This window comes from Bufo gargarizans, chromosome 4, assembly GCF_014858855.1.
Source record: "Bufo gargarizans isolate SCDJY-AF-19 chromosome 4, ASM1485885v1, whole genome shotgun sequence".
In the NCBI taxonomy this organism is placed as follows: Eukaryota; Metazoa; Chordata; class Amphibia; order Anura; family Bufonidae; genus Bufo; species Bufo gargarizans.
In genome coordinates, this window is record NC_058083.1 from 377,619,286 (window position 1) to 377,631,878 (window position 12,593).

The 12,593-nt window shown below is 43.2% G+C and overlaps 1 protein-coding gene across 1 annotated transcript in view; it reads right to left on the reverse strand.

Annotated features, from left to right (window-relative positions):
• LOC122934466 (SPARC-related modular calcium-binding protein 2-like) overlaps positions 1–12,593 on the reverse strand; it is a 318,924-nt gene that overhangs the window by 222,477 nt on the left and 83,854 nt on the right. The window contains exon 3 of the mRNA XM_044289947.1: positions 3,656–3,762. Within this exon, the coding sequence (XP_044145882.1) occupies positions 3,656–3,762 (107 nt within the window). The remainder of the gene's footprint in view (positions 1–3,655; positions 3,763–12,593) is intronic.

Consider the following 12,593-nt stretch of genomic DNA (forward strand, 5'->3'; position numbering starts at 1 on the left):
CACATTTACCCAGTGGGCCATAAAGGACATATATTGTCCTTGACCGTAGTTAAATCTTCACACGTCAGCACTGCCATGCACTTTGGCAGAACCAACAGGCTCAAGGACTGGCCCACTTTCTCTTCTACATATGTGTGCAGGGCTGGTACTGCCTTTTTTGCAAAGAAACGACGGCTTGGGACTCTCCACCTCGGCTCGGCACAAGCCATTAGTTCTCTGAAAGGTGCAGAGTCCACCACTTGGAAAAGGGAGGGACTGCAGCACCAAAAACTTGGACAGGTGCACGTTCATCTTCTGCGCTGTTAGATGGGTGCACGCATACTGTTGTCGCTTCGGTGATCGATTGCTGACGGAATGTCTGACGTGGATGAGGAGCAGGAGCATCAGGAACAGCAGATGATGGGAAGGACAGACATCTCCCTTCAGCTGAGGTGCTGGAGCCTCGACTGAATTAAATTTGGTGTGTGCCACAGTTCTCCCAGGCGACTTTATGGTGATGCTGCATGTGTTGACGCAGGGCGGTGGTGCCAACATTGGCACCCTAGCCACGCTTCATAGGGGTGAGAGTGGGAGACAACCTCTGTAAGTGTAATGGTGGGAGAAATGGAGGACTTGCCACCGGGTCCTGAGCTGGCAGACCTCAATGTCTCTGGGGATAAGTTTGGTACAAAACAGCACCAGGACCCGAATCTCAAGCCTGGGAAAATATGGCAGCAGTTGAGGATGAGCCGCAACAGCTGGGGGCAGAGTCTATGTTCCCCCATTTTGTGATTCAACAGGAGATGCTGTATGAGGTAATTCAACTACGGGATGAGCATATTGAACAGTTGGTGGTGCACAAGGTATATCACAAGCTCATGTTAGAGTTAGCCCACCAACATGTTCTTGGGGGACACCTGGGCCAGCAGAAAACGCAGGACCGGATTCTACAGCAGTTCTACTGGCCCAGTGTGTTCAGAGAGGTGGAAGAGTATTGCAAGTCTTGCCCAACCTGCCAGATATCCAGCCCCCAGCCACATTTCCGGAGTTCACTGGTCCCTCTCCCAAATTTTGAGGTTCCATTCGAGCGGATCGCTATGAATCTCATAGGCCCAGTACTGAAGTCCGCTAGAGGGCACCAACACATCTTGGTCATCCTCGACTACACCACTCAATACCCGGAGGCGGTGCCACTGTGTCATACATCAGCCAAACTCATAGCTAAGGAGTTAATGGAGATTTTTTTCTTGAGTGGGTCTGCTAAGGAGGTTCTGACTGACCAAGGGACCCCGTTTATGTCCAAGGTCATGAGGGAACTCTGTAAGTTTCTCCACATAAAACAGCTACAGACATCCGTGTATCATCCGCAAACGGATGGCCTGGTAGAGAGGTTTATTCAAACAATAAACAATATGTTAAAGCTAGTGGTGTCTAAGGATGGGAGGGGACTGGGACCTTCTTCTGCTCTATCTCATGTTTGTGCGAGGTTCCCCAGGCCTTTACTGGGTTCTCGCCCTTCGGACTGCTATACGGCAGACACCCCTGCGGTCTGTTGGACATGGACAAAGAGGCGTGGGAACAACCCACACCGCACAAACGTGTTGTTGAATACGTCACCCAGATGCAAGAAAGGATGGAAACAGTGTTACCTCTTATTAGGGAGCATATGGAGGCAGCGCAGCGAGCCCAGAGTAGGGTCTATAATCAGCAGACTCGGGACCGGAACTTTAACCCAGGTGATCGGGTATTTGTTCTGGTACCACCCGTAGACAGTAAGTTTCTAGCTAGGTGGCACAGGCCCTATGAAGTACTTGAAAACATTGGAGAGGTACATCAGCTGGGGAGTCGAAAGCCGGAGCAGGTGTACCATGTGAATCTGCTCAAACCCTGGAAAGATAGGGAAACCGTTCACTACTCGGCAAGTAAAGTCGTTCCTGGGAATGGTGGGATACTATATGAGGTTTGTCCCCCACTTTGCTACAGTCGCTGCACCATTGACAGGCCTTTTGAAGGGACGCAAGTCAATGACGGTCCAGTGGAATGAGCAGGCTGAAAAGGCTTTCTCTGCTTTGAAGTCGGCCCTGTGTGGGTCTCCGGGGTTTGTTACGCCCGTCTTCAAGAGGGAGTTTGTGGTACAGACAGATGCCTCTGAAGTAGGCCTCGGAGCTGTACTCTCTCAGGACATCAATGGGGAGGAACATCCCATAGTTTTCCTGAGCTTCAAACTTACCCCAGCTGAGACTAGGTACAGTATAGTGGAGAGAGAGTGCCTGGCCATCAAATGAGCACTCGAGTCTCTGTGCTATTATCTGTTGGGGAGAAAGCTCTGTCTGGTGACCGACCACTCCCCTCTCAAGTGAATGAGCCAAGCCAAAGAGAGGAATGCTCGGGTCACCAGGTGTTTTTTGTCTCTACAGAACTTTAAGTTTTCCGTGGAACATAGGGCAGGCCGGTTATAGGGAAATGCAGATGTCCTGTCCTGACACCTGGTACCCCTGCCGATCAGCTGTTTGGAGAGGAGGCAGTGCTCCATGCGAGTGCTACATCCTCTCCATCACAGTGTCCATCATATCGGAAGTCTCTCTGGTGCAGTGTTATTGCAAGTTCTCGCTCCATTCACTTAAATGGACAGAGTACTTTTAATTACATTATGTCGCCTCTGCAAAAACAACAGGTGTAATGAAGAAGCAGCACTAGCATGGAAAGCCACCTCCTCAGATACTGATGAACTATCCTGAGAATAGGTCATCAACAAACTGCCTTAGGTCATCAACAAACTGCCTGCACAACTCCTTTAATTTAGGCTAAATCCAAAATATGGACTATTGAGCACATTTATTAAGACCAGCATTATGAAGATATACAGACCTCTCGATAACTTTGGCGCATCCTACGCCAGTTCTAAACATAAAAAAGCTGCTGAGCTGTCTTTCAGAAATGAGTTGTGCTCAGCAATGACTATGAAGACCTGACCACCTTTTCCAGTGCATTCATATGTGCCAGAAAAACGGTTCAGAAGACTTATTAACAAGGTTTAAATTGCATTGGACTTTTTATGTGAAAGTGTTTTATGACATTTTCTCAAAACAGAGTGAGAACACTGTGTGGTGGGGGTCAGGTTGGTCTCACATTCTATAATTCCTTCTTATTTCAATAATGAGCACTTTAAAAGCTGCCAGGACTAAATTTTCCTATTCTGAAAAATACACAATATAATACAGAGAAAAGTATGTAATTAGATACAATTTTCTGAAAAAGATTTGGAGGAATTATGCTACAGCCTAGAATCAAGAACTTTTACCAGTAAATTGCACTGATATGTGCATTGTTATTTGTGTGAGAAATGTTCTTACAGTACTTCGTAATATCAAAAGTCAAGCCAAAACAAATGGATACTAGTTTCTAGTCAAAAGCATCACTGTGGCAAAATGTGCTAAAAAAAAGTTTGCATGTAGAAAATCTATTAGAGCCCTGGAGGCATTTAGTCTAGTGATTAAATGCTCAAATTGCTAAAACATTTACTCTCTCCACCAGGACTATAATTACAAATAAGTCTAAATCTGTGGTTATGTGATTTATAATTTATTTTGACTCATGGCTTGACTTAATTACTGCTATTGTAGACTAATTACAAAAGCGCATATATGGAATTGATAAATAAATCAAAATGTCTAACCTCACTGTATGTGCCATCATCATTGCACTCCGGGATAAACACTTGCTGAAATTCTTTGCGGGCTTGTTCTTGAGTGTATTTCCTCTCTGCAACACATCTGGAAACATCTTAAAATAAATAATGGGGAAAAAGTGTTATGTAATAGAAAAGCCTACATCTCCAACATTTACCATCTCAAGTTGTCAGTCTAAGGGTGGGTTTACACTAGCGTTAGGGATTCCATTATGGCTTTCCGTTATAACATGGTTATAACGGAAAATAACGGAATGCCCAGATAGAATGCTTTAAGTCCTAATAGGAGTCTATGGGAAAGCACAACGGATCAGTCTGGATCCCGTTATGCAAGACGGAAAACGAAGTCCTGTCAAGACCCAGACTGATCTGTTTTGATTCCCATAGACTTCTATTCGGACGGAGAGCAAACGGAATGCAATTTAAAGGTTTACACTTTGCATTCCGTCATAATACAAGTCTATGGGCAGAAGAACGGATCAGTCCTTCCGTTTTATGGATTCCGTTATTTTCCATTATAACCATGTTATAATGGAAAGCCATAACAGAATCCCTAATGCTAGTGTGAACCCACCCTAAACTACAAGCTTATACTTCAAGCTTTACAATTTATAGTGAAAATGTTTTTACAACACATACACTAGTGTTCACAAATAAATTAGGATGTAACCTGTAGCTAAAAAAACTAAAAGTATTAATAGTCTCAGACTAGCATACCCTGGACCCTTTGTGATACCGCACAGTCCCTTCAATGGTCTTTACTTCCTAGTTCTCCTTGAAACACATAGAAAATGACAACTAAACCAATCAGTGGCCATAGAAATGACCACCCCAGCCAGTGATTGGATGAGCAGTGCACATATTTTCTGTGTGTTAAGAGGGAGCAGGAACCAGCAAACAGCCTGTAAAGAGGATCTCCAGGATCGTTTTACTGAAGGATGATATAAGGAAACAAGCAGAGAAACGTAACTTGGAACAACAGCTCCACTGATCTCATGCGGAGTAACACAAAGTTCTCACAAGAGGTAACTGGCTTAGAGGTTAAAACAGTCTCTCACAGTGGACATAGTTTTCGTGGCAAACATTTTCGCAAACACACTCTCTCATGGTCTCTTTTTGGGGACACAGGCTTACTTTCTCACACACTCTGTCTCCTCTGATGACAGGTTCCAATCTGGCTCTCTCTTTCTTTTTTGGTGTTGTGCTGAGCTTTAATGAGCAATGACAAACTTGCCATGGCGTCTCGTTCTCAGTATCATTAATAAAGATGGCAGATGCTGTTTGTGACAGGCCATATCAACACTCCAAACAGTGCACTCTGAACACTCTACTAAGGTGTTTCTACAGGCTGTGGACCCTTTCCATCCAGCACACCAAAATATAATCTGTACACATCTAAACAAGTTGCACTATTACTTTTTGCCATACCCACCACACTCACTGTATCTGAACTTCAGATGGTCTCTACTTAGCACAGCCACACTCTATATAGATTTTTCAAACTTGTAGAACTTGTAGGCTGGACTATACTAGTTGACCTGGCTATTCAGAAGTCTATTTATGATCCAGCCTGTGAAGACTATGAAGTTTGTCTACCCTGATTTGTGCCTTGCTGCCATGTCAATCCTTTCTGGGTCCTGGAGTGGTGTGCCAATTGACAAGTGTCACTCACTTCTATTTGAAAACTACAACAGAGTTTCTCTCATCCTCTCTCCACTAGGGTAGCATTTCCCAGTTCATTTTCTGCTGCATGCTAACAAACCATGAGGTCTTTCCTCAGATGTGCTACACAGTATGAGGATACCTTGTATGTGACCGCTATTCTGATCCTCGACTCAACCCAGCTTTGCTGCATATCTGGCCTTAACCCATTTATGGCTAACAGCAGCACATTTCTCCTCAATTCACAGTTTGTTTTATCAAAGTAACAGTGCGATCTCAATCACAAAAAACTGCTGTAGCTATTAACATTCTGCCTGAGGGTTTATGACTCAAATGGTTGTTTCACCTTTATCACAGACAGACATACTTTGCACACTCCATACTTTTGTGTAAGTTTATGATTCTCTCCAAAACGGACACGATGCACATTCTGCACTGGCAGTTGTACAGGTTGTAGTATCCCCCTTTCTGACACACTCCACGTTCACGGTATATTTAGTGCCTTTAGCAGAGTCGGTATACCACACTATGAGTGTTTCACACACTCAGCAAGCTGGCTGGTCTGTACTGGTTGACCTGGCTACTTACAGGTCCACTGACACTCCAGAGTGCGGTGGCTACCCCTGATCCAGGCTACCTTTCTACAGAGTTGTAGAGATAGTCACACAGGGGTCTTCTTAGTGGTCCAGGCTACCATTCTACAGAGTTGAAGAGATAGTCACACAAGTGTCTTCTTAGTGGTCCAGGCTACCTTTCTACAGAGTTGTAGAGATAGTCACACAGATGTCTTCTTAGTGGTGATTACTGCTGTAATACTTCAGTTCTACTCATTATTATATGGCTCCATCCTAGGCATTCCATGCCTAAGAGGTTTTAGGACCGAAACACCATCTATATGATTTCACTTCTCTGGATTACAATTAAATACATTTACAAGCATCGTATTTACTATTGAGTGACAAGTCTTTATTATTGAATCTAATGTGTATGGGGAGCTCCTGTCTCTTCCCCAACAGCTGATGTTGGCGGAGAAAAGGTTTGGGAGAATTTCATTTTTTTTTTTTGCTCAGCTGTTTTGTTCTCCTAAGAGATAAGCTACAGCCAGGTGTCTTACAGTGTCCTTCTCCTCTCTCCCTATAGAAAGCTGAACTGATCATGTATGTGCCTGAGGAAGTCAGAAGAGATAGCTATTGGCTGACAGCCATTAAAGGTGTGTCAGCACTTTTAGCCTTCTGTGCCCCCCACCCACCTCTAGGAAACAACAAGCAGAAAATTATTAAGCTGAAACCAAAGAATAATCTTAAAATCAAATCTTCCTGTAGTTCCAATGATAATCTGGCCCTGAACAACTACATGTTGCACATAACATCACCGAGCAAGATTTTATGAGGTGTTTTCAATCAGTGGCAGCGCTTTGTGATCAAATGGATAAGGTGAGTATTTTTTTTAAAACTAATTAACCCCTGAAAGCCTTCATTTTTAAATCTCAGACGCCGCAATTAGCGATGAACACGGCATTTAAGGGGTTTAATGACGAGGGCGGCACAATCGCAGTTCCCCCTCATTGCTTCCACTACATATAAAGAAATGTGCTTTGTGACAAATTAATTTGTCACAAAGCAAATTTCTTTGTGAAATTTGGTGAAGCGGCCAATCTGAATTTACCATACCTTCGCTCATCTCTATTTTCCACTTCAAAAAGGTTTAAAATAAGCATATGATTGATTTAAATTGCAATGCACACTGTAGTTTACATGTGGTGTTGGAATCAGTATTCATAGGTGGGGTTAATGATGACAGACTTGACATGCACCAATACTTCCAAATTAGTTATTTGCATACATAACAATATAATGTAAGCCAAACTTAAGTCTTGACTTTGAGAAAGTTCACAATCAAAAATAGAAATATGTGCCTGTCTGGGCACTAACTAAACAATGGTTTCCTCACCTATACTCAGCAATAACATTAAATCAGGCTTTGCACAACAAGCAAGTCTTTCAGCTTCCAGGCACTTAACACTGAATGAGCATTTAATGAATAGTGATGAGTGACAGGGGCAATATTCAAATTTGCTATATTTTGCAAATATTTGGTAGAATATTTGTCATATATTCAAGAATTTGAGAATTTGAGATTATTTTCTTGATCGCTGAAAATTGGCAATGTAATATTGTGTAATGCGCTCGAAATACAGGCGTGGGTCACTTTTGCATTTTTCAAGCTGCTAGAAGTTTTCTGAGACTGGAGAAATTGGTTGGCACGGCAGAACATTACAATAGCTTTATATGCAGATAGAGTTCTCCAATATATTTTCAATTGCGAAATTGGCACCAATGATGCGAATATTTTGGCGCAATTCGTGCAACTTCACATTTAAACAGCTCTGACTACTTATTAGTGATTGGTGCACTAAGTATTGTTGTGAACTTGTGACATCACAGCACTATGCATGTATGTACTGTATGGATGTATGTATGGGCCGCAGAATCAGCTACACTATATCACTATTCTCCCACTAACTATCTGTATTATATATTGTGAGACAGTGACAGGTCTCACTCAGGTTAGAGGCAAGGAAGGGGTGGATAGTTCAGTCCACACCCCTGTTCCACCACAGGTGAGAGAAGCTGGAGGTAATCAGCCTGGCACAAGGCACCTCCCAGAGTGTCAGAAAGGGGGGAGTGTGGTACCTGTGGACAGAGGCCTGGAGGCTCTATCTGGGTGGTCTCAGCTGGGCAAGGCTGAGGGACCACAAAGCTGGGCGATAGCCTGGAGTTGGGGGACGCAGCGACGCCTGGGAGGGTCGCAGGGCCATAGTCAGGCAGACTACTGAGCCCCAATTCCCCACAAGAAATACTGAACTGGAGACAGTGGGCGTACTGTGCTCTGTACAGCCAGGAGGCTGTCGGACATTGGCTGACAAAGCCGCACTAGTTCACAGGGTGTGAACTGGGACCTAGGTGAGTCAGGAAACTTTATGTTTAGTTAGAGCCTGGACGGGCGAGTGTTTATTATTTTGTCATTTTATTGTTGCTGGTGTTGAACAATAAATACACTGTTTGGACCTGAAACTTGGTGTCCTAAAGGCGTATCTGTGAGAATGACCCCCAAATAAGAGGCGATCCCTTAAAATATATATATCAGCTAACTTACTAACTATCTAACGTAATGACACAGCAAACCACAGAGCACAACAATGTCACTGCTGTCTCTATCAGAACTGCAAAATACTGCATACAAGGGCTGCTGGGGAGGTTCTTATATATTAAGGGGTAGGAAACTTTCCTATTGGTTGCTAGGGATGTTGCTAAGCTCAGACAAAGACATTGCAGCCTTCTCATTGGCCCACAAGCAAGAGGAAAAAAAATATCTAGAATATTCAAAATTACGAATATATATCACTATATTCTAAATATTTGCGACTAATATTCACTATTCGAATATTCGAGTCCAACACTTGTCTGCAATTGCGGACAAGAATAGGGCATGTTCTATTTTTGGGGGGAACAGAAATGCGGACCCGGAAGTGCACATGGTGTAAAATGAATGGGTCCGCAATTCCGTTCCACGAAATATGGAACGGAATTGAAGACGTGTGAATGGACCCTAAGAGGAAGAACTCAATGATGTTGAGATCAGGGTTCTGTGGGGGTCATATCACCACCTCCAAGACTGTTCTTTATGCTGAAGATTGTTTGTAATTACATCAACAGTATGTTTGTTGTCCTGCTGCAGAATAAATTTGAAGCCAATCAGATGCCTCTCTGATAGTACTGCATAAGTAGCTGTGTGTTTCTCTGCATTGAGGACACCAGTTATGCTGGCAGCCCGTGTCCACTGCTGTCCTGCTTTCCCGGTAGGGCATGGTTGCTGCATTCCTCAGCCGCTGTCTTATGTAGCTCCAGCACTCTGACAGCAGGCCAAGGTCTCTGTGTCCTGTGTGTATTGGGACTTGTATTCCTAGAACCTGTCTGCAACACTGCAAGGGTTCATTTTCTCCTGCTTTGTGAGATGCATGGCTGTGTCCAATTGCTAATTAGCTGCTCATATATATACCTGGCTGTTTCCTTTAGTGGTTGCCTGAGCAATAGGTCTCTACAGATGCTTTCGGGTCCTCTGGTCTGCTTGACCCTGTAAAGAGCTGCATTCGTTTTTCCACCTGTGTACCAACTTCTGCCTGTTTCCTGGACTCTGATTCTCTGCTGCCTTACCCATGTCTGTTCACTGTGCTGATTCCTTGGTGCGTTGCATCAGTGTCTCTGACCCTTGTTGGTCATCTGCAAGCTGTAACAGGACTATTACAAGAGGTAGTGGCCTGGTGACTCCCCTGCAGAAAAGACCAGATCACTGTATAGAGGTTAAAGGATGAAAACCAGGGGACTTCCAGGACATTGCCCTCAAGAATGGCCCAAAGTACTATCCCAGACCTGTGGTTACTACAAATTGTTTATTGGTGTGTTCTATGTTTTATTGTTTGCTTCTAACTGTAGCTACCAGCAAGAAATGATGCCAAAGATTAGCAGGAACAGGGTTAACCCTGGTAGGAGTAGGCTGTTACTGCTCCCTGCCAATAGGGGAGTTCCTGTTCAGAGACAGAGAGGAAAGGAAGCAACCAGCAAAGCTCCTGCTTTTGTTACCTAATCTACAGAGATAACTGCTCCAATTGTCCTCAAGTAAGGCCGTGAGATTACAGACAGCAGAGTGAACTGCTATTTCTGCAACTACAGACACTGCTGTAAGGTGAGGGATTACAGCCAAGCCTCCCATCACCAAACAACCACTAGGCCAGTATAACCTAAGTGTGGAATTGCAGCCATCCAACCTGCCTCCAGATGCCTTGCTGGTGCCATACCACAATTGCACTTAAAGCCTGCTGTTACTGTATGTACTTCAAGATCTACGTTGTACTTAGTAAAAAAAAACTCTCCCTTCATTCTTCAGTACTATATTTTCAATGCACCAATCGCCAGAAAGAAATAATCTGAGGGAGTATACCATGACACAACACTTCATCAGGGCTGCTACCACTCCTATCCTCTAAAGCAGCTCCTGAGGAGATCACTGAAGTTCCACAACCATTGTTCATAACAATCCTTACCAAGCTGCAGGCAGCGACTATGCACGTGGGGCCCTTGTTTCTTTCACTAAGGCTGATATGCGAGACTGGTATCTGTTGTATCACTACTAGTATGCCTTTGTATTGCTTTTTTGCAGCACTAATCTTTGTACAGTATATGTTGTTGCATTTTTATATTTGCAGATAATTAGTAAGTGACATTATCAATGTCATTTAGAGTTTTTGCACTTTTTTCATTTGGTACTTTGTCTCACTGCAATTTAATACCCTATAAGGGGCTGATTGTGTGGAAGGTGGAAAATGTGGGTTTAAATAAAATAAAAAAATTCAACACTTTCCATAATACACTGTTTTCATTATTTATAATATCTTTCTGATCATGTTTGGGATATGAATAAACGTTTGGTACTTAATCATGTGATTTCCTGGTGTGCACCATCTTTTCGTGTGCCATTTTGTAATATATTGTTGTAGTGCTTTGCAAATGGGCAGCACCCTTTTTCTAATTAGTACTGTGGTGCCTGCCTTCTACTATTATTTAACAACCCTGACAAAATCCCCAACTCCATTTTACAAAATGCAGCCCCAAACTTTCAAAGAACTTCCATTATGCTTCACTGTTGCCTGCAGACGCTCATTTTTTTTACCATCCTCCAGCCATTCAGCAAATAAACTGCATTCTGTTAAAGCCAAATATTTCTAATTTTGACTCATCAGTCCAGAGCACCCGTTGAGATTTTTCTGCACCCCAGCCCCTATGTTTTTGTGCATAGGTGAATCACTTGGCCTGGTTTCCAAGTCAAAGATATAGCTTTTTAGCTGCAATTCTTCCATAAAGTTCACTTCTGGCCAGACTTCTCTGAACAGTGCATGGGTATACCTTGGCTCCACTGGTTTCTGCCAGTTCTGATATCATGGCACTGTTGGACATCTTCGGATTTTGCAGGAAAGTATGTACAGTATAATGTGTCTTTCATCTGCTGCACTATGTTTCCTTGGTTACATCTATGGTCCTTTCTTTGTGCTTCTTCAAAAGAGCTTGGACAGCACATCTTGGCACACCAGACTGCTTTGAATTCTTTATCTGACCTTGCTTATGCAGTATAAGGGCTCATGCCCATGAGCATAAGCGTTCAGTGCCCGTGCTGTGGACCGCAAATTGCGATCCACAATGCACGACCATGGGGCAGCCGCATGCGGATGGCGGACCCATTCACTTGAATGGGGGTCTGCGATCCGCATGAGACGGTCCGCACCACAAAAAATTAGTGCATACACTACTTTTTTGCGGAACGGAAGCACGGAACCCCACGAAAGCACTCTTTAGTGATTCTGTTCCGTGGTTCCGTTCCGTTCCACACCGCATCTCCGGATTTGCAGACCCAGTCAAGTGAATGGGTCCGCATCCGAGATGCGGAATGTACACTGCCAGTGGCCCGTATATTGCGGACCCGCCGTATGTGTGGGCATGAGCCCTAACTACCTTGTGTCTTGTTGCCGTGTTCAGTTTTGCCATGATGTATGGCCTGTGACATGAATCACAATCTCACCTTTGTAGCAAAGTTTGACTGTTCCTCACCCAGACTCCTACACAGTTGTTTCTATTTCAGTTAATGACTTTCAACCTACATATGTATCAAAATGAAGATCATTTTTCCCTGTTTGGTGTAGGCAATCACATAGCTGACTATAGTCCTACAACATCCCTGACTTTGTGCAAGTGCCACTAGAAGGAGTTGTGCAGTTTTGAAGGCTAGTCACAACAAATATTGATTTGATTTAGATTTCCCTTTTGTTCATTCCACTTTGAATTTTGTTTATTGATAGAAATTATTAACACTTCTATTTATGAAAGCATTTTTCCACACCTGTCTAAAACCTTTGCACAGTACTGTACGTAATCTGAAAACTTCTATGTAGAATGTCTTTCATGTTAAATAACTGGCATAGTTCTGTGCATATGTTTCTCTTTGCTATGTGAACCTTAGACTGAAGATAGCACAATTGTTATGTCTAGCTTTTATGTAAAAGAATGCCATGATTAAACAATCAGTTTTGCTAGGGCAATATAGGAGGATGATGTAAAAACAGTTTTCTACATGATACATACAGTATGCCCTTACTTAAAATGTCATCATGATCTTGGTTAAAAAAAAAAAATAATGTCCACATTTTAAAATATTT